At 43.1% G+C, this 23,523-nt stretch overlaps 1 protein-coding gene across 1 annotated transcript in view; it reads left to right on the forward strand.

The window, feature by feature from the left end:
* The first annotated feature begins 3,681 nt into the window (after nucleotides 1–3,681).
* The window catches only part of mcamb (melanoma cell adhesion molecule b), a 31,166-nt gene continuing 11,324 nt past the window's right edge, over nucleotides 3,682–23,523 (forward strand). The window contains exons 1-2 of the mRNA XM_076976525.1: nucleotides 3,682–3,796; nucleotides 9,848–10,112. Of these exons, the coding sequence (XP_076832640.1) occupies nucleotides 10,055–10,112 (58 nt within the window). The 5' untranslated portion in view covers nucleotides 3,682–3,796; nucleotides 9,848–10,054. The remainder of the gene's footprint in view (nucleotides 3,797–9,847; nucleotides 10,113–23,523) is intronic.

Here is a 23,523-nt window from a genome sequence, read left to right on the forward strand (position 1 = left end):
CAAAGGTCCCTTAAGACCAGATATCAGACTGAACTGTAGAAGTGTTAGTGTTGTTAATGTGTTTGTGCTTAGGGTGGGGGGCCCTATTATGGTGCTACGCTGACTTTCCTGTGGATACGGGTCTAAACCACCATGCACCAGTTCAACAAGTCTTCACTCAAGTCGCCTTGTGTAACTGGAGAAGTTAAAGTAAAGGGCAGTGCCAGTTTTTGACTTTTTGTCAAGCAGAAATCACTTGTTAGATCACTGAAACGTTGCCACTGATGATATTTTGTCAGACAGACTCTGACATGCAAAATGTTACTCTTTCTTCACTAAACTACAGTACACTTTATTTTACTCAAATCAATTATCCCAGACTTTATAGCAATTCAACAAGTAGTCAGCAAATCATCAATTGTAATTTGCATTCCTCATACCATTAATTACCGGTACTTCCTTAAGTTGCTAAATGTTTAAAAACAAAACACTAAAGGATAATTTATTTTCCTGCACTGGTACTAGAATGGCAATTTTATTCCTATGGATCAGTTTTACAAGTACAAATTTTAAAGATTCTTAAATGATATTGTCCTGTCTGTGCTTCCACGTGTGATATTGTCCTGTCTGTGCTTCCACGTGTGATATTGTCCTGTCTGTGCTTCCACGTGTGATATTGTCCTGTCTGTGCTTCCACGTGTGGTATTGTCCTGTATGTGCTTCCACGTGTGGTATTGTCCTGTCTGTGCTTCCACGTGTGATATTGTCCTGTCTGTGCTTCCACGTGTGGTATTGTCCTGTCTGTGCTTCCACGTGTGATATTGTCCTGTCTGTGCTTCCACGTGTGGTATTGTCCTGTCTGTGCTTCCACGTGTGATATTGTCCTGTCTGTGCTTCCACGTGTGATATTGTCCTGTCTGTGCTTCCACGTGTGGTATTGTCCTGTCTGTGCTTCCACGTGTGATATTGTCCTGTCTGTGCTTCCACGTGTGATATTGTCCTGTCTGTGCTTCCACGTGTGATATTGTCCTGTCTGTGCTTCCACGTGTGGTATTGTCCTGTATGTGCTTCCACGTGTGGTATTGTCCTGTCTGTGCTTCCACGTGTGATATTGTCCTGTCTGTGCTTCCACGTGTGGTATTGTCCTGTCTGTGCTTCCACGTGTGATATTGTCCTGTCTGTGCTTCCACGTGTGGTATTGTCCTGTCTGTGCTTCCACGTGTGGTATTGTCCTGTCTGTGCTTCCACGTGTGATATTGTCCTGTCTGTGCTTCCACGTGTGGTATTGTCCTGTCTGTGCTTCCACGTGTGATATTGTCCTGTCTGTGCTTCCACGTGTGGTATTGTCCTGTCTGTGCTTCCACGTGTGATATTGTCCTGTCTGTGCTTCCACGTGTGATATTGTCCTGTCTGTGCTTCCACGTGTGATATTGTCCTGTCTGTGCTTCCACGTGTGGTATTGTCCTGTCTGTGCTTCCACGTGTGATATTGTCCTGTCTGTGCTTCCACGTGTGATATTGTCCTGTCTGTGCTTCCACGTGTGGTATTGTCCTGTCTGTGCTTCCACGTGTGATATTGTCCTGTCTGTGCTTCCACGTGTGGTATTGTCCTGTCTGTGCTTCCACGTGTGGTATTGTCCTGTCTGTGCTTCCACGTGTGGTATTGTCCTGTCTGTGCTTCCACGTGTGGTATTGTCCTGTCTGTGCTTCCACGTGTGATATTGTCCTGTCTGTGCTTCCACGTGTGATATTGTCCTGTCTGTGCTTCCACGTGTGGTATTGTCCTGTCTGTGCTTCCACGTGTGATATTGTCCTGTCTGTGCTTCCACGTGTGGTATTGTCCTGTCTGTGCTTCCACGTGTGGTATTGTCCTGTCTGTGCTTCCATGTGTGATATTGTCCTGTCTGTGCTTCCACGTGTGATATTGTCCTGTCTGTGCTTCCACGTGTGGTATTGTCCTGTCTGTGCTTCCACGTGTGATATTGTCCTGTCTGTGCTTCCACGTGTGGTATTGTCCTGTCTGTGCTTCCACGTGTGATATTGTCCTGTCTGTGCTTCCACGTGTGATATTGTCCTGTATGTGCTTCCACGTGTGGTATTGTCCTGTCTGTGCTTCCACGTGTGATATTGTCCTGTCTGTGCTTCCACGTGTGATATTGTCCTGTCTGTGCTTCCACGTGTGGTATTGTCCTGTCTGTGCTTCCACGTGTGATATTGTCCTGTCTGTGCTTCCACGTGTGGACCAAGACTTCTGAGAGCTCTAGACATATTATACATGGAGGAGGAGAATTGGATTTCCTGGGTTCTCTTGCATTTTAAGGAAAATCCATGCTGTGATATTGGCAAAGAAAAGAGACACAAAGACACTGGTAACCCCTCCCCAAAAGGACATATCATAACATTTTTTACATGTTTACAATGGATGCATATATTCGATGCAGTTACCATCCATACATGTTCATGTTGACACATCCAATGAAGAAATGAACACAGTAAAGGTCAAAGTAACAACTGAATAACCGACGTCTAAGTTTGTCTGTAGGAATATGCTAAACATATTGAGGAAAATCTGTTGTGGTGTTCATGTTTTATTGCATGTTTAATGATGTACATTTCTATTTTTTCAGTAAATATTCTTAACGTTTGATCTTATGTTCCTCAATCATCCATGCTATGTAACTAAAGTGATGGAATCAAGTAGCAAGTTTGTTTATTTAGCCATTATCTGCTGTAGACTGTGAGATTTGGCCAAATCTCTCTGTTAAAGCTGTGTTGACTTTGTCAGTGTGCCAAACGCAATATGAGGAGAGCTATAAATACTGGCCAAAATCAAGAGGAACATGGAGTTGTTGGGGGTAAATCCGTCATCCAGAAGCTTCTATGGGAGAACACAAAGTCTCAACAGATGAAGCCAGTGGTGAGTAGACCCAACCCCAGCTGTGACCTCACATATCCCAGCAGCCCACAGGTTCCCGCCAAGTCCAACATGGACGGACTTGAAAAACCCTGATATCTACAGAGCCACAAAGACTAAAGAAAATATTGATATGATGAAACTTATATTCCCATTGGGTTGATATGCTTGGTGTGGGAAAATTGGCTTCCTGGAGATATTTGTGGTGCCATGGTGTACAGTGGTGATGGTATTCCCTGTGGAGCGGGGAGGGGAGGCGTGCCACTCTGCCTGCTAGCCTAAAGCCCACTCGGTTTAAATGAAAATTAATTTGGTGTCCAACTATTTGAATGATTCTCTAATATTGAACCAGTGAGGTCATACATACGAATGAGGCATCGAAGGTCCAGTGAGAGAAGTCAAAGACATTCACAGTTATGTATGTCTGTATAGAATCACCATAGAAACGACCTCATAAAAACGTTGGTGTCAGAGCAAGTGTCCGTTTGCCAGCCCATCTTCATGTGAGGGGGCTTTGTGTAAATGGGAGCCTAAAAGTCTTTTCTGCCCCCTCACTCTCACACACACACACACACACACACACACACACACACACACACTCACACACACTCACATCCCCCACCCTTACACTTAACACACAATAGCGTCTTCTCATTCACACAGACAACTTCAGAACAATAAGCCGGGGTCCAGAGTGGAAAGAGTGACACTGTTCCTATTTCCTTCCTTAGGGTTTTGAGCATGAGGAAGGGTCTTTCCACCAGAGAAAGAAAAGCAAGATAACAAACATCCACAAAGCTACATTAATCACTCCAGACAGCTGATCCACGGAGGAGATGCCCGCGTGAAGGACAGTGGACAAGGCAGGAGAGCCTGGTTGACGCTGTTTGACGTGAAGACACATGTATGTGTGAGAGAGAGACATGACCAAGATTCCAAAATATGATCTTAAAACAATGGCACACATTGTGAATGGGAATAAAGAAGTGCAATACAGGAGTCAGGAGATGGTGGTCATGGTCTGCTGGGGTAGAAGATCTAGCAGAGGAAGTGTTCAGTGTGATGGTGTAGTGGAGTAAGTGATGGTGTAGTGGTGTAAGTGTTGAGTGTGATGGTGTAGTGGAGTAAGTGTTTGGTGTGATGGTGTAGTGGAGTAAGTGTTCAGTGTGATGGTGTAGTGGCTTAAGTGTTCAGTGTGATGGTGTAGTGGAGTAAAGGTTCAGTGTGATAGTGTAGTGGAGTAAACGTTCAGTGTGATGGTGTAGTGGAGTAAGTGATGGTGTAGTGGAGTAAGTGTTCAGTGTGATGGTGTAGTGGCTTAAGTGTTCAGTGTGATGGTGTAGTGGAGTAAACGTTCAGTGTGATGGTGTAGTGGAGTGTTCAGTGTGATGGTGTAGTGGAGTATGTGTTCAGTGTGATGGTGTAGTGGTGTAAGTGTTCAGTGTGATGGTGTAGTGGAGTAAACATTTAGTGTGATGGTGTAGTGGAGTATGTGTTCAGTGTGATGGTGTAGTGGAGTAAGTGTTTGGTGTGATGGTGTAGTGGTGTAAGTGTTCAGTGTGATGGTGTAGTGGAGTAAAGGTTCAGTGTGATAGTGTAGTGGAGTAAACGTTCAGTGTGATGGTGTAGTGGAGTAAGTGATGGTGTAGTGGAGTAAGTGTTCAGTGTGATGGTGTAGTGGCTTAAGTGTTCAGTGTGATGGTGTAGTGGAGTAAACGTTCAGTGTGATGGTGTAGTGGAGTGTTCAGTGTGATGGTGTAGTGGAGTATGTGTTCAGTGTGATGGTGTAGTGGTGTAAGTGTTCAGTGTGATGGTGTAGTGGAGTAAACATTTAGTGTGATGGTGTAGTGGAGTATGTGTTCAGTGTGATGGTGTAGTGGAGTAAGTGTTTGGTGTGATGGTGTAGTGGTGTAAGTGTTCAGTGTGATGGTGTAGTGGAGTATGTGTTCAGTGTGATGGTGTAGTGGAGTATGTGTTCAGTGTGATGGTGTAGTGGTGTAAGTGTTCAGTGTGATGGTGTAGTGGAGTATGTGTTCAGTGTGATGGTGTAGTGGAGTGTTCAGTGTGATGGTGTAGTGGAGTGTTCAGTGTGATGGCGTAGTGGAGTAAATGTTATGTGTTAAGGTGAGACAGCGGTACTATTGATGCTTTTATAGTGCTGTTCTTTCATTCTTAAACCACCTGAGAAGAATCTCAGACCAGCTCTGTGTAGCCAGTGAAGAGAACACAAATGAGCTATCATTTAGGATTCGTCACGTCTTACGTGACTGCCGTAAAATCATATAAAATCAGTATGTGCTCAGGTCTGTCTGTATTTCTCCGTTGTATCAATATGTATTAATTTCTGTCTGTTTCTCTGTATCAATGTTTTCACGTCTGTATCAGTTAAATCAGTCTTTCTGCACGTCTGTCTGCATGTGTCGGAAAAAAAACAGGATGTATCTGTGTATGTGTGTCTGTAAAATCATTATGTATTTATACAGGGATTCTGCATTGATGTCCTTAGCAAACACACACACAGATGGAGAGGGAGGCTATTTGTCATGTCCATGTTTTTATATCTTTGAGCTCAATACCCATGTCTGCCTCAGAGGCCATCTGTTAGTTCATGTGTCTCTGCACCAAGGTATCAAAGAAAACGTGAGATGGTTATTCCAAAGATCACAGTGACGTTATGCGCCTGGTGGTTGTGGTCCGGTTCGGGTTTTGTGTCTTGCTGGTTACCTCGTTTCCAGGTCCACCTCAACCTTGATTGAGCTGCTGTGTCATATAAACGGAAGTTCTTCAGAACATGACAAATACACTCATTTGGCAGAGCGTGGTTACGAGTGGCTTCGGTCTCCTGTGAGTCACGTGTGCATGTGTGTGAGTCACGTGTGCATGTTCTGGGCTTGGTGGTTGTTTATCTGGTAATTTTGTTTGTATGTACACTCTTAGTGGTAACATGTTCCATGTTGTTTCTTGTGAGTCCTGGTAGTGTGCTATTTCATAGTTTAGTTAATTCTTTTTGGCGTCTGTTCTGTTCAGTATGTATGTACTGGACCACTCCTGGAGTTCTCACCAACTGTTTCTTTGTGCTTGTGAAACTGTCTCATACACCTGTTTCTCTCTAACATTTCACTTTCTGCTCTTGCTCTTATGGTCTCATTACCCTGTTGGGGTCATAACAGTAAGAATTAGGAAGTGTGATCAAAATATATATACCTGTTATGCTCTCATCAGATCTGACATCCCACAGAAATAACAAAGGTGAAACCATAAAAATAAAAATTCTCTCTGGGTATGAAAAGTGCTATAAAAATAAACTCACCTTGTACACATCATAGATCCATGATTTAGTGTTACAATTGATCTGTTCTGACCATTCACTGGTTCAGAGATCTAGTCCTACAGTTCACTGGTTCATAGATCTAGTCCGACAGCGTTGAGATATGAGTGCAGTTTTTGGGGGTCTTGCTCTTATTTTATCCTGCAGCAGCAGTCTGGAAATATCCTGCTGTGTATCGGGACGTTTATCATGTATTTGATCCTCAGTCTGATAAGAATGAAACATACATCTGGGCAGTTTTGATCCTGAAGAGAAGTAAAGGAAATGTCTGAAATAAATCAAATCAAATATATTTGTATAGTGCTTTTCACAACATATGTTGTCATAAATAGAGGACAACACTGAACATTATCCAAAGTATGAACATGAGGGAGAATCATCAGATAATAAGGACGCTGCTGAAATTATTTTCCAGTCAACACAGTAATTTAGTGTGCAGATACTCCACTGTGAAACACAGTGCTGTCTTCTGTTTACAGTGTTTCCTCCTCTTGCAACCTTAATTTGGATTAAACACTTGCACTCTTGTCAACAAATTCAGTTTATTAGTTCATGTTTATGCTGATACAGACGCGGGCTGGTTGTAGTCTAGAGTTTAAAGCCCTGGCAATACAACAACAGCTTTTTCAGTTTGACATCTTGTAGACTACAAGCACGTGGCCACACAGGTGAGCAAACATGCGGTCTTACAAGCTGTCGACAGCACCCTGTATCAGTTGGGTGGGGGCAGCAGGGACTGAGGGGGGGGGGGGGGGGTGTAACGCCGGACACAGGAGGCTTCATCTGTCAGCTGGCACATCACCTACTGTTACATAAGGTTAGGAGATCTCACAACAACCCCCCGATTACAACGTCTATAACGATGAAGATTATAAACTAAAATAGTTCAAAAGAATTTAACTTCATTTTCTTATTCCCTATATAATTTAATTAACTCTTCTGTTGTGTTTCCTTTGGTTAACATTCAATGTTCCAAATCACTTTTGATCAGGATATGTTTTTTCAATTATGAATACACAATGATGCAAGTATTCTCACCTAATGTTGTATTAGACCTTTTTACCAACCTTCAGCTCTTGTTGAACTTGTATGCAAGTCAAACCACTCAATTCTTAGGGAAAAAACATTAGATACATCATATTTTCACTATAACAAATCACAAGACAAACCCTATTGTATTATTTGTCACAGAGTACTTTACTGAAATGTTTATCAAAGTCACTTTTTTGAATCCTGTTAAATTTTCTGTGCTACAAAATAACATATGTGTTTCTGGACATAAGTGAGCAGTATGATTTATTTATTTGAAACAAAAGCCTAAATGTAAAGCAGGGAAATGTAACTATACTAGACAAGCCATACACTGTATTAACACATTTACAATGATCTATTGTAGCTCTGAAAAGTGACACAGTGTCACCCTTAGTTTTGTACTCTCATGACGATGTTGGGTACTATACTGAGGTTGTTGCATGTTCTTTGAATCTTGGCTTTTTTATCTAATGGGGCAAAAGGTTGGATCGTGTTTCTCTTGACTCTTCACTGGTTGGGTGAATGTTGCTGGTGTTGCTTGCATTACTCACCAGTACAGCAGAGCATGGCGTTCCTGGAAGGTGTCTGCTCCCTTGAATGAGGGGCTCAACTATGCAAGTTCTTCGAGGAACCTTCAAGGTCTTCTCTTGTAGTCTTTTTGTGCCCCTTACAGTCTGGACTGATCTCACTCCAAGCCACAAATGCACTGTAGAGCGACACATCAATGATGTTGGGAAGATAACACCATGGGCCAACGTAGCATCAGTCTATTGCAGGAGTATATGCTAGCTAACCTGCACAAGTGCAATGCTGTACACACCAAAATCAACACGCATTGGCTTCAATATTCACCCTGTCTGTCTCCTTCCAGGTAGCTCCTGTTGTGATTTTGGGTTTTTGCTTAGCACTAGCATTAGCAACAATATATTTTGCTTACCATTAACATAATATAGTAATTAAATATAACTACTGGATTAGATGTGTTTAAGCTGTGAACCCTAAGAAGGGCCTTGGGAAATCATGATGTGTAAGGAGTTTCAAAGGGAAGATGACCCGGTCAACGGGAAGTTGAGGACCAGTGTTAGACTGATAATGGAGAAGTACAACATACCGGTGTATGACAGCATCCCTTTAGAACAGATATTCTAATATGTTGAAACAAATGGAAAAGTCATGTCTGCTTGAACAGCAAAATCATGTTTGCTCGAATAACAACACCATGTAAGGTATAGAAGAAGATCTAAGTGTTTGGGGGCGGAGAAATCGTATATAAAGACGGCATGTACAAACACTTGTTGGGTCTCTCTGATGTAAATGTTAGGATGTGGGAGATCCCCAGAGATATCTCTGTTTTAATAAAGGCCTTTTTGATATTGCTATATTTTGGTATGTTGTTCCTGCTATCTCTTTCCCATCAAACAAACACGCTGGGCTAAAGTGGTAGGTAGAAGTTTAAAGCCCTCAACACTCCATAAACTCTCGTCCCGTCCAGGTCTGTCATGTTCAGTGATTACAATGGAGTTTGTGAGGAAAAAGTTGAAACAGGACTTGATGTCATCCACTTGGGACATGGCATATCGCGTTGCCGCTGGGTCACCCTGGTAACACTGCATTTACAACCTCTTTTCTCAGGTCAGGATGGCATCCAGGAAAAATGCCCATTTTTGGACCCAAAAGGAGACCACACCTTCAGCTGGGTGTTCTTCCTCGTCAGTGTCATTGTCTTCCTCCTCTGGGTTTTTCTGTTTCATCTTCATCCTCTGACACTTGCCCCTCTAAATCCTCCTCACTGTCATCCCGGCTTCTCTCCTCTCAATCACTCTCATGGTCAAATATGAGGGTCTGAGCTTCAGTTGAAGTGCATCTGTTGGCCATTGTGCTGCCAAACACTGAAGTGAAGAAATGCCCCAGAAAGGTTCTTTATTCCAGAGCTGTGAGAAAATAGATTTTTTTTTCTTTTTCAACTGGTGTGGTTGATGAAATTTATATTGTCAACAGGTTCATGTGGGAGTTGCCATGGAAGCTTAAAAAGGAGCATACTGTGTGTGTGTGTGTGTGTGTGTGTGTGTGTGTGTGTGTGTGTGTGTGTGTGTGTGTGTGTGTGTGTGTGTGTGTGTGTGTGTGTGTGTGTGTGTGTTTCAATGGCCGGACATTTTTGTCTGGGAACAAAATGGGTTGTTTCATAAACCTCAATTGTTTTATAAAAATATTTCCGATACATTTTATTTGTTTATATACCATGTATGAAACCTCATGACAAAAGGTGGAAAATTACAACACTTCTTAGAAAGGAAAATTGTAAATCGGTCAAATCTCAGGAGGGTTAACTGAAATAAACCGTAAATGGTCAATAATGCTCGATTCATCTCTAAATCTTCAAAGTTTGAGGCTAATGGGTAGAACATTACATAAGGGGTTTAACAACCTGGTTTATTTTGCTGTTTTGTTCCTTATTACAGTATGCAAAAACATACTAATCGAAGACAAGAAGATTAATTGCACAAAACACAAAGCCACTTTTAATCATTTATGCCACAAAGCGTTAAGATCTATTTATCCTGTTTATTTCTGTACATATTTATCTCTTTCCAACAGAAAAGGATCTTGCAGGTCAGCACAGCGCGACTCTTTCTGGCGGAATCTCCGCGGGCTCCGTCCTGCACATCCTCGCGCGCCCCTTTATTGCGCTATGCAAATGTGGCCGTGATCTCGCGGCGCGTCGTAGAGCGCGCAGGTTCCGCCCGCGCGCCGCTCTCGCGCACCGAGCGACAACTTGGCGCTCGCGACGGCAGCAGGAGCGCGATGGCTCAGCGGAAGGTTCCCCTCGCGCTCGCGGGACTTTGCGTCCTCGTTTTGCAAGGTGAGTGAGACAAACCACGGCGGTTTGGAGCTCGTATGAGCAAACTGGGTTATCAGATTTAGAATTACAGCAGTTTTATTATTATTTTGCTGTTCTGCGGAGATGAAATTGCGCTGCTGTTTGTGAAAGATGCTCTGGGTTCTCTGTTGTTCTTCTATGAACTTATATATTTAGTTTAGTTCATATATATTTAGTTCATTCTGATGTTATTCTCGAGGCATCCGATTTCTGAAAGCTGTCCAAAATATACTTTTGAATATCGCTTTGGTATGCAATTAAACCTTAATAAAAAAAAACCGCCATGCGTCATCTTAAAAACTTCCATTTGTAGTAAATCTGTGAATATTTTTTGGTTCCGCTTTCTGTATGAATGCTCTTTCCAGAAGTTTTAACATGAGGTCGTAGCATCCACGCTGGGTGATGAAGCTAGTGTTACTGTCACATATATTCATGTGTATGTTAAACTGGGAGGCAGATGACACTATTAAAACCTACGAATATGTAATGAGAAAACATTCATTTACCTAATCTACATGATGTCAATTAATTTTGGGATTTTGTGTCAGACATAAAATGTAAAATAATGTTAAAATGTTAAATTACCTGAGTGGGTTAAACAGTCTGTGTGTGTGTGTGTGTGTGTGTGTGTGTGTGTGTGTGTGTGTGTGTGAGTGAGAGAGAGAGAGAGAGAGAGAGAGAGAGAGAGAGAGAGAGAGAGAGTGCTTCTGGAACACATCGATATAGCTAATGTAAATAGAGTGCTGTTTGGGACGGTCTTTATACAACTGTGGGCACAGAAGGAATTAACTTATAAATCTAAAACAACATGTAGATTTATTGGAAAATTATTATACTTGGGGTGTGGGTGTGGGTATGGATGTGGGTGTGGGTATGGGCGTGGGTGTGGGTATGGGTGTGGGTGTGTGTGGATCTGGGAGGATGGGGCGTGTGTGTTTGTGGGTAGATGGGTGTGTGTGCATGTGTGTGAGTAGATGGGTGGGTGGGTGTGTGTGTGTGTGTGTGTGTGTGTGGGTAGATGTGTGTGTGGGGGGGGGGGGTGTCGGTGGGTGTGTATGTGCATGTGTACAAGCAGTTAAATGGACCTTTGATTATGTTTAATTTTATAAAACCACAATCAAGTGGGTGAAAAATATTGATATTCTGTGTCATTGCTAATTATTCATGGTGTAATTGTCTCATCTTTGTCGAGCAATCAGTTGAGCCCTTTGGTTTTGCTGGGAAGGATGTTTGAGGATCTTTCTCCTCACCACCATCATCGTGTTTATTTGGCGTTTCCCGCCTGTCCGTCTTCTCTAACTTCCTTAGTGGGCCAGTGGAGCGGGGCGGTTTGTTCTGGCCTCTGCAGGCTAAGTGTTTCTCCTCATTGTGCCAACCTCCTGTTTAACTCATGTCCTCTGACCTCACTCTTCTCTCAGGGCAGCCTTTGTTCAGCTGCGTTCATGCCCTCTTCTTCAGCCTTCCGCTATACTCCCAGTATACTCCCAGTATACTCCCTGTATAAGTAAACTTGCGGTGGAGACTTCCCTTCATTCTGAGCAGGTGTGGTTTTTGGGTTAGATGGACTACATGGTGCCCTAACATGGATAGTGTATCTTTCCCCCTTTTCTTTCTTTTCAAGAACACACAGTGAGACATGGGGCATCTTATGGGAAGCTATGACCTCTGCAGGCAGTCCCGTTTGTATGGGGCACTTGTTACAAGATGTTGGCAAGTCATAACTAAGCAGACCATGTGCTGAGCTCTGAATCTCTCCACAAATGGAACGAATTCAAAGTTATACATGTGACGGAGGTTAGGTCATTACTCTCCTGCTCATTGCTGTCTGGCCCACCAATAACTGGCAGCACATTTCAGAGCCAGGAATCTTCAGTGCTTACCTTGTTTGGCTTGATTAAGAACCGGATATATTTTTAGGCAATACCAAAGTTACCAGAGTTCTTTGGGCATTTGAGCACCAGTGTAACCTGTGATTTGCATACAGGTTCTTTTCATCTTTCCTGTCTGACGTCTGTTCCACCATGACGGCCCTCAGGGAGGTCGGGGGTGTGCTGTAGGAACCATGGTTATGGTTATGTGGACAACAGTCAATAACGGACGCCTTCTTCTCCTGACTCATCACACAAGCAATGCCGAAGGGCATCGGCAATTTCTGCGCTAAAAAATGTATAAAGCGTTTTTTTTTTTTTTTTTTTTACTGACGCCATCTAATTATGGGTTAAAGGCCAGTCTGATTCTCTTGAGCAGCAGGACTTCTGATATGGAGTGTCCTTCCCCGTGTTACAAAGCTCCCTGACAAAGTCTCTAGAGTTACAATAAATGGCTCTGTGTCTAATATTTACCATTCAGAGATAAGACATTGAAGAACTTGCCAGTGTACCATCAGAACGCTGCTTTAAACAGAAGCCATTCAAGTCTTCTCTCCCGAATGCCACGTTCTTACTGAATGGTCTACGATATGCCAAAATGAGAATAATTGGTGTATAGTAAAAGGCTCAGATTAGTGGCAACACTTCATTCTGTTTATCTTCATCATGTCCATTGTTTGGACTGAAACTTGGGCATTCATTCAGAGTTTTTAAATATCAATTCAGTTAATCATACTACTATGCCATGTTTGGCCACCTCAGGATAGCATATGCAGCAAATTGAAAACAAACCAATATTTGCATGCATATTTGCATAATATTACATATTTGCATCAATGACTGAGGGTGGGTTAGGGTTAGGGCTAGGGTTAGGGTTAGGGCTAGGGTTAGGGTTAGGGTCTACAGTGCATGATTCCTCTGCTGAGCTGGGAATTTGGCCTGACTGAGAGCTAGCGGCAGTATGGACTGCATTTAGGACGGGCTCGGATCGGTTTCCATATATCCCTCTGCGGCTGGGAAAATAAATGTCCCATGTACACAATGCCCACATCTGCACTGTGTTTCTTTTCTATCCACATCCAACCTCTTAATATGTCCATGTGACAGAAAAAAAGAGACATTTGCCTGCTTTTGATATTGTCTGTAGACTGCTGCTATATAAATACGTGTCTGGATAATTCATAGTTGTTAGCACTAGCCTGACAGTATCCAGGTCACATGTGGAGTGGGAGGAGTCTGGACATGTGTCTTATTCAAGCGTCATGTGATGTGCAGCATTATGGTTGGGGATGTAAGGGCAGTTTTGATGGCTGTGTTCGAAATAGACTACTACATACTGGATACTGCATACTGGACTCAGTATATACTGGATACTGCATACTGGTCCTCGTAGTAGTATGCAGTACAGTTTCCAGTATGCGACAAAAGCAAAGCACACTACGGGGTCACGTGAACGTAGCGTTGCATGATGGGATGCAGTACACCACGAAGATAGCTCTGTTCGCGTACTGGAATATTTTGCGGAAGTAGTAGGTCATCCGGGTATGTTTCACGTACTGGAAATTTTCATTTTGGTCACATACTGCATACGACATACTGATTTGGGGCTCGATCAGTACGCCAGTAGTATGTAGTAGGCTATTTCGAACACAGCCGATTTTTACACCTCCTGAAGATGCATCCTGGGAATGTGGGCGTGGCTTAACTCTGTCCTCCCACCTCACAGTCAACTTTGAAAAATGCTTCAGGAAAAATGCTTCAAAAACCACTGCTGGGCAAGATTTGCAAAAATTACAAGTCTTGTCCTCTTGTCTGTTTCATCATTTGTGAAATTACACATATATGGTGTCTATTTATGGATATATGGATTATAATTTTTTTCTGGAAGGAGAAGTGCGAGGATATTGGACATTTTGTAACACCAGCTAAATTAAGCACAGCCATTTACCACTGAGGTGCTGAGTAAGTAAGTGTACATGGTTATGAGATATGACTGGCTCAGTCGTCTCTCTGTAAACTGTACCGAATGCGGTAATGTACAGTTGAGAACTTTTCAACGTTGAGTTCTCTAATGTAAGCAAATAGTTTTGAGGGAAAATGAAGGGTCTCTTTCCAACAACAGTTGTCACTGTGAGGTGGGACGCTTATCCAGAACTGGAATTTTGTCTGCTGTTAGTTTAAGGTGAAAACAGTGGTCATGAGCCTGGTCCAGGGTGTTGGTCTGGATTCATTACTACTGGCTGTTAGGGCTTGAACTTCTATCAACCACTTTAGGCTAGCGTGTTTGATTGATGCAAAAGGAGATAGCAGGAACAACAGACCAAAATTATTGCAATACCAAAAAGGTCTTTATTAAAACAGAGATATATCTGGGGATCTCACACATTCTAAACATTTACATCAGAGAGATCCCAAGTTTATTGGTAACAAGCAGGTTTATATACTACTGCTCCACCCCTACAGTCCAATTGCATCCCATACATAGAGTTCTCATCCTACATGCATGACTTTGCGTTATTTATTTCATGTTCACTGTGTCCCAAACTGATAGGGTGTCATTACAGGCAGTTGGTGCCAGTTACCTTCTGTGGAGCTTATCAGTATAGAACATATTCTACAGACACTTCACAAGAGTCTTCACTTGCCTTAGACCAAAGTATTTTCTGATGCAACAATAGTCTGTATGGCCCTTCTCAAAATATATAGCTTAAAACATTTAAGGAAGCAATTATTTATCTAATTAGCAACTATATATCAAATTTTAATATCACATTTACTGATGAGCAAAATATACTTTTGCTAATGTTATTGCTAAGCAAAAACTCATGTTCACAACATGGCCTACATCTTCCCGTCCTCAGAGGGCCCGTGTGGTACTGCAAACAGCCGACACGGCCTTGGCTGAAAGGACGCTTCAGGACGTGAACATGGTGGCCCATCAGATTGCTGGTGTCTTGGTGGTCTGTTGGATTGCTGGTGACGTGATGGCCGTTGGATTGCTGGTGTCCCTGTTAGAAGAGTGTTTGGAGCGTAGTCCAAACGCAGGGAAGCAGCGGTATTGTCTCAACCTCCGGTGCTCTCGCTCTGCTCTTCTCTAAGCACCGTTGGACAAGAGACACCTGGAGACTCGTGAGTCTCTCCAGCGTTTCTTCTGATCTTCAGCAGCAGCCAGTGAGCAGCTGTCCACACCCGGTGTCCCCCCTCTCACGGAGGCCATTTGGGCTGGGCTCAACTTTCAAGCAGCGAGTTTCACCCCTTCCTGTCCCTCGTAGTCGTGGAGCACGCAGGAACGTCGTCACCCTCCTCTTGACTTTGTGCCTCTCGTCTTCGGCTTGTTTGAGTGCTTTCCCGGGATTATCGTATTATTTTAAGTCAGAGTTGAGCGACCTCGTGAGCCTTTTTCTTACAGCGCTAAGTGATGTAACGCAACAGAAATCAATACACTCAGATTTTTCAAGCACTTATCTGACCAGAATCCACATCCCGAAAGAACAGTGATCTTTGCTGCCCTGGGCCACAGCTTAAAACTGCATTTAGGGATTGAACAGTAATTTGTTATTGTTGCACTCATATATTTATTGTGCAAAGCTGAGGTGTTCATGGGCTGTAGTACAAAAACAAAACAAATAAAGAAAAAAAAAACACTGCAACTACCATTTAAATCTTACCAGTAAGCCATAAACAAGTGTTGCCTTGCAGTAAAATAAAAACAAACTTCAGTTTGGTGCAAGCTGCTCACTCATGAACGTCTGACCCACTTAAAGTACTACAGAAGAGGCTCTGTGTTTGGGGCCGGCAGCAAGGCCCGGCGGTAGTCACCTGGCCCGAGAGGCATGTTTGTTTTGACTAGGGCTGTAGATCCAGGACACTTTCTGAACACTTGATAGAAGTGCCGTCCTGTTTCAAGATCACTGAGGTTAATTCCAGCAAGATGTTCCACACCAGCATAACTGAAAGGTATATAATTAGATCCCAGCTGTGCCATATGCCTTTTATGGCCTGGGTTTTTGTGAATGCAGTAGGCCATGATAACTCGGAACCTAATGTAGCCCTAACAAAAGTGTCATGATGACCTCAGAGCTCCTGGTCAGTAGACCAGGCGTCTGTTCACTTGTTTCTTTATCAGAGGTATAATAGTGTAATGACACGAAACAGAAAACAGTAAATCAACCCCACTGGCTTTTAAAAAAACTTTGATAACAATCGCTGAACAGAAGCTTCAGTCCCTGTATTACAAGAAGGGCTGGAAAACCTAAGGACAAACCTAGATGGATGAATGGATGGATGGATGAAAAGATAGATAGATAGATAGATAGATAGATAGATAGATAGATAGATAGATAGATAGATAGATAGATAGATAGATAGATAGATAGATAGATAGATAGATAGATAGATAGATAGATAGATAGAAACTTTGAGACTTCTACCTTCTTTTCTTTTTAAATTTTAAGGATGGTGTCAGAAGGATTGCAAAAAACTGAGCATTCAGTAAAAAAATGTGCCTACATCATACTGGTAAATTACATCATACTGGTAAATTACCTCATACTGGTAAATTAACTCCCACCAGTAAAGTAGCCTGTGGTTCACTGATGCACTGCAACCCTGAATTTGGATGAATGAGTGAATGAATGAATGGTAAAGCCATCTTAAGCCCTTATACACACATTACGCAGAGCTTACGCAGAGTTTCCTTTGTATTGTGAGTGATTCCCTGAGCTTCCTCTTCTTTCACAAGTGAAGAGGAAACTGCCAAAGTCGTGACGTTCTGGCCGTGGTCTCCATTGTCTTCAGCCATGACGTTTTCCAGGTGTAGGCTGGAAAAAACGCACACTATGTTGGCCTTCCAGCAGGCCCGACCCAAGCCTGGGTCCACACTCAGGAACGCTCCAGGGGTGTCGTCACTTCTGTTCAGTGGCAGAACGCTAGAATACAACCATTTAAACCATACAGATCTACAGGTCAGTTATAGAAAACACTGAATCTTGGTCAGATGCTTTGCCCAACAGCTTAAGGACAGAGACCTGGGAGTGTTATTTTCTCTCCATCTCCACCTCTATTTCTCTCTCTTTACTGTATTTTGTATATTTTTACACCATTTTTAAAAACCTTTAAAATTGGCTTAATATATTTATTAATCATATTTCACATATTTATCAAATGTGTCTTCAGCTGGAGTTAAGAATGATGTGACTGGTAAGAGAATGAATGCAGTATGCAGTCCTACAATCTGCCATACAGTTCTATTTATTCTTCATAACCGGAAACTCATGAATATTAATTATAGTATTTTGGAGCCATGGATAATATGCATTTGTCAGCACAATCATCTACTACAGGATTCAAATATGTAGCAGATGTAGAAGGTTTCTCTTTATTCATTATTTCCTTTTATGTTGTTTCATTGGTTATTTTTCGTAGTATGGACCTATTCTTTTCTTTCTGTGCATTTATAGTTGTGTTGTGTGATGACAGTGTGGGCAGTCTCTTTTCTCTAAGTTTATCGACCGTGAGGAGTTTTAATGGAGTGATTTTCGCTTTTGCTCTTAATAGCTTTGCAACCTCATAAACTTTCACAGGACAAAGCCGATGTCCAGTGTACAGGCCTTTGACTGCGACTCTGAACAGGGACGGTGTAGTGACAACATTTTCAGGCTCTGATAAAAAAAGACACAGAAAGCCTGGAGTTAGAGTGGCACGTAGAGCTCCGTGTGTGTTAGGGTGTTGTACAAACACGGAGAGAAACGTCTATGAATAGTTTGCATTACATGCTGTGTGATGTTTGCGAAAGATTAAGCTCATGATCCCAGTGGGAGAAAGAGCTCCTCCCCCTTCACTCATTTGGTGAGAAAACCCTTTTGTGGCTGCTTGTTAGCCCGTGGTCAAAATACACCCATGACCCTCAACATGAGCTCCAGTACATGAGGAAAGTGTGGCAGATCACAGAACGGTTATGTCACATTGAGATGTTGAATGCTGAGCTTCTTGGCTATCTGATGGATAACCAGCCAGGAAGATTCGGTCATCCAGCACTTCTATAACACAGACATCTCCTCTAGTTCCCCAGTCTCACAAATTGTAACTCCTGGAGGTGTTAATGAGATTTTTGAGATGGTATCACGTGGATTTGACTCTGATATCTGATTGAATTTACACATCACTCATCATTGCGTCATAGAGGCAGACAGGAAGAAACAGAGACGTTTTTGCCCGTTCACGCCAACACGTGAACCGCATCTGCGCCGTGTATCATCGATAAAACTTCGCCTGCTTTAATAAATCAATATTTTTGTGTCACTGAGTCAATTCACGAGATGTCATGTGCAGTGTGTGCTGCGTTTATAGGAGCAGAAGGTGGGAATCTGAGCAGTAAATGTCGAGGAGTAATGAATGTTGCTCTTGACCTCTTAGACCCTGCTCCCACGGCAGGGTGAGACACGCCACTTTGGTGTTCCCCCCCAGACGGGATTGATGACCTGGGAAAAATGTCTTCTCTCCACAATCTTCTTCTGTGGTGCTGATAGCATGTCTAATCTGTGCAGACTGATGTCTCCTGTCTCTGTAAAAAGCGCGGACACTTTAGGGGCTGGTGGCTGGTGGTGGGGTCTGAGTTATGGGAGGGGCGGGGTCTGAGTTATGGTTTTCCCAGTCTGCGAGGGGGAGAAGGGGGGGTCATCCATAATGGTTATCTGGCCTGCCCTGCTGGATTGAGATGCCTGACATTCTTCCCTTACTGCCTTCTGCCTCCCCGTTGTTCCCCCTTGTTTCCTCCTGATTGGTGCGTGTCGCTCCTCTATCTGCTCTGATTGGTGCGTGTAAGTCCTGCGTCCCTCCTGATTGGTGTGTGTCAGATGCCACTGACTGGATCTTTGAACTGCCACCATGACCTTTAATCACTAATGCACTCTCTCTGTCTAGTGGTGACTCTCTACTCCTTCCTGCAATACTGAATCCTGCACCTATATCTTAATTTAAATGTATGTATGTATATACACTACCAGTCAAAGGTTTGGACGCACCTAGTTTTTTTTTTGTTTTAATATCTTCTTCATTTTAGAAAAACAGTGAAGGTATCAAAATAATGAAATAAAACATGACTATGCTATGTTAATCCAGAATAGATGGTTTAGTAGTTGGCTGTAGATTGTAAAGTTCACCAGAGCCGCTACCATTTCTGGACAGTTTGGGATGATCTCTGGATGCTCTTGATGTTCTTGACCACCTTCATAAAGCATCGATGCCCTGAACTCATTCTCATGTACGCTGAGCACTTGTAGAATGAGTAGTGAAATGTATAAATGTATAAATTTTTGAAGAGACAAAAGTCATTAAAAATGTCATTATTATTATTTGAATTATATACTGTATACATTGTTTTTTTTGGAAAAGAAATTATTGCAGATTTTATTTATAGGCCATCGACATTCACTGTTTATATTTGTCTTAGGAGCAAATTTAAACATAAACCATTAGCTAAAAATGTCTTTAAAACTATAAAGAACATACATTCAGTGAGCTGTGTCCAAACTTTTGACTGGTAGTAAACCTGAAATTATTTACACTAAAAGAGTCTGGATTTGGTATCTGTTCTCTATCTAGTCTTCTCAAGAAAAGAAAAGCTCTCTGTGAGCCAAACACTAGTTCTGCAGTGTAAACTTCTGGGCAGCCTGGAGGAAGCCGCGTGGCATTCCAGGGAATTCCTCAAACCATCTGCATGTCCGAGACGGCGAACAGGGACAGTGAGACGCAATGCGCACAGGTTCAGACGTCCTGCGTCTTTTAGCTGATAGAGCGGTCATTGGGGAACGGATGTTGATTGTAGGAGAGCAAGAGAGATTACTTAGACTTCCATCACAAGCTTCTTCCCACCAATCTCTATGGGCTGGTTAATAATTGATGCTTCCTGAAACCACAGTCTTTGCTGATTCTAGGCCTGCTAAGGGTCTTCTCAGCTAAGATGGCACACACAGCCTTTTACAGCCTCTGTAGCTCCAGCGAGTGCACATTACAGCACGTGGCGTGAATTGGCCAGGGACTGAGCCAAGAGAATGAAGTGCACCATACGAATGCTCAGGAGGTCCCATAAAGATCTTACTTATTTCATCTACATACGTACACTGGATTAAAGATCGTCTTGCGTTCTGAAAGTCCCGTGTTTACGTCAGGCTCCGGCTCAAGCACCTGTACCAAACAAACGGCTTTTGGCTCTGCTGCCAGTTAAACTTGCTGACACGGTTCTGTTGTTCGGTTCTGTTGTGAGCAACTTGGCAAAACTTCACAGTCCGTCCTCGGCACATCCAGTGTTTGAGGACGGGTATTTTTGAACCTAATTATGTGCTGGGTGTCCTCTGTTTACACTAGGACAAGGCCCAAAATAGAATAAAGCCATATTTTCTATTAGGCAACAGTTACATTTACTGTTGAGAAACAACTGAAAATTTTTATGCAAACACTACTAGAAATTGTATTATTATACAATTGTAAATTATTGTAGTGATGCCACTTGTTTTTAATGTTTTTGTTATTTCAAGTAAACTAAATTGAATTGGAATTCATTCTCAGACCCGCCCCATGCCATGGGCGTGTGCACTGAGATGCCCCTGCTGTTTGGACTTGGAGGCCCCAGGGGTTTGGTCATATCTGATTGGTTCCTTACCTCATTCAGTCACCTCATACGAGTTTGTGTGAATCCAGGTGGTAACGTACAATCTAGAATTCAAGCCTAAAGCACCCATTCTGCTCTGTGATTTCCTATTTTGGTGATTGGGGTCTCGGGACCAAAGCAAATTCACCAAAGCAAATTCTATTTATGAGAATAAAAATATGTACCTTTTTTTCATCTGTGGATTCCAGTGCCGTTAAAAAGCTCTAGTGCACGTCATAATAGCACAACGCATGTGGCTGGATGGGCTTGTTGGAAGGGTTGAGGTGCACACAGGACTAAAGCACTCCAGCATCTGGGACACCAAAAAAGGAGAGAGTTGCTCTCTGGTGCTTCGTCATGTTGGCAGTAGCAGTGAGCTCCAGCACCGGTGGCTATCTTTAGAGCCAAGACTCAGTCTAGCGGCGAGAGATCGCCATCACACATCCCATATTTCTTAGGGCAAACCATGTGACTTGTTCTTTGACGTCTTAAAGAGCGTAGTGAAAATATGTCCCACTGATTTGTTCTCATACTCCGGTTCTGCAGTTATTTTTTGCGTGAGCAGACGAGGGTGCCGAGTGGAGCCTTTTCGTCAACGTGGGAAAATGGGTCAGAAGGGAAGTGGAGGGGCATGGGACCGACCGCAGGGGAACGTCCACAGAGACCAATCTTAAGTGCTGCTAAATTGTGTTCTCCATTAGCTCTGGTCACTAAGGCCTTTTTTTTTTTTTTTGCTTGTAAGCTGTACATGAGAAGCTGACATGAAGAGTCAAAAGTCACGTGCAACTAAACATCCTTCATTAGGATGTTTACAGCCAAGCATGCGACCGCTTGCATTCTTTGCTTGAACCTTTAGTTTTGACTCTCGGGCAATTAAATGTTCTTCATTCACATGAAGCGTTCATTCAAGTCTTTCTGGTTCCCCCGATCTGTGGACGTCAGCAGATTCATTGTACATCCAAGAACACCAGAACTTTCCTTAAATGCCACTGTGTGGTCAACACACCTTCCTGCTCCGTGACCCCAACCGTTGTGTCGGTGGTCTGTAAGCCCCGCTGTGGCCTGGCGTCCTGCCTCCGTCCATGTGTTGGGCCATGGATCAGTGGTGCCGTGGTTTCGGGCCTCATGGGAGTGTGACAGAACCCGGCAGCTGCTCTCTGCTGTGTGTTCTCAGTGAGCTTCCAGCAGGATCCAGGAGGAACATCTGAAGGTCACAGTGCCAAATACCTCCGCGCTCCGCTAATGGTAATTAGTGAAATCTTGGCTATGTTTAGTCTAGTGACTAGGTGGATGTGTGTGCGCTGTAGGTTCTTGTGTCATAAACAGAAATGCCTCGGAGGCCCTTGGTGCATTCAACAGCACCTTCAGCTCATCCTGCAGTGCCTTTTATTAGCGGTTAGCACGTTTCAGTGTCCAGTTTAGACTGTAAGACCACTTAAAACCTTAAAAGACTTCCTAAAACAAGAGTCTGCTCCATCAGTAGCTTGGTTATACAACGTCTCTAAACAGTGTGCTTTAATAGTGAGCCCTGTTGCTCAGTGCAGGGCTACTGTACTGAGACTTCCTGAAGAAAGAGTTTAGAAGGCCTGAAGATGTTCATTTCACAGCGATGTGGTCAGAGCCTGAGTACGTGCCAATTACATGCCTTTGATATTAAATATAGCCAGGCTCTGTCATGGGAGTTTAAAGAATCAGCGTGGCTAAAGTAGCTCACGCATCCGCTTATTGTAATCCGTCCTCTTATGAAGAATCCATCCAAGGGTGCATCAAGTGTTCTGAAAAAAAGTCCTCTGATAGAAAACCATCCAGAACGCTTATTCAACATGACTTAGCAAAAATGTCTCCAGTTTCATTCCAGTTCAAAACAAGAGGCCAGCGTGTTCCTGAAGGATTACACTTATCACTTCAATAGGAACAACTGTTTAAACAGTTTATTTAAAACATCTTGTGGGAGCAGTGAGACACCTAAACCAATATGTTATGTACAGGTTGTGTTAGCCATTCTCTACATTTTTAAATCAGTGGTCAGCGTTTAACTCAGTTCTCTCTGTTGACTTTAGGGTGACAAATTACTGCCTCCCAGCAGTGACAATGACACACGTGAAAACCCCAGCAACACTGCAGTGCCTGATAAACACACACCAGCACACTAACACCTACACCCAGAAGGGTCTGCCTCCCAAATTATATCCAGTTTGCAGTGATTCAGTGGTCAGAAACTGACCAGCGAGAAACAAGGAGAGAGACAAGTTGTGAATGGCATCAGAAGGACATAACTCTGAATCTATATAAAATGCCCATTAAGATAAGATGTTTGGTGTGTGTAGGCCCAGAAGTGGCTGGTTGAAATGGTTTCAAAAGGCACATATTTTTAAGGTAAACAGGAATCTGCTCATCTTATTTTAGATTATTTTAATCAACCCAATGAGTTCTATTTATAGATCTATTTACATTTTCACACAGCACATAACCTTTCCGTGTTAATGTCACCCGCACATGATACGGCGTTATTCTTAGACACTTGATGTCAGATGTGGTGAAGCAGGGCACAGCCGCTCTCCAGTCATTATTCACCTCCACCCGATCCTCCACCAGTTGTACGTTTCATCCTCATAGCAGCAAATGCTTTTCATGCTGTCAGAGCCTTTTTCTGCTTGCTGGAGCAAGTTTGATATAATGCGGAGAGCCCGGCGAGGAGATCCCGCCCGCAGACGTGTCCATGGGCGTTAGAGGCAGGGGTTCAGGGGAGGGGACGGGGGACGGGGGACGGGGGACGTCCTGCTGAGGACGAGTAGCACAGTAGCTCTTCTGTGTGTTGTGCAGAAACATCATCTCCCCTGGAAACAGAATTTAGGCCTGCAGCCTTTGCAGAACACTG

Source organism: Brachyhypopomus gauderio, chromosome 16 (genome assembly GCF_052324685.1).
Source record: "Brachyhypopomus gauderio isolate BG-103 chromosome 16, BGAUD_0.2, whole genome shotgun sequence".
Lineage (NCBI taxonomy): Eukaryota > Metazoa > Chordata > Actinopteri > Gymnotiformes > Hypopomidae > Brachyhypopomus > Brachyhypopomus gauderio.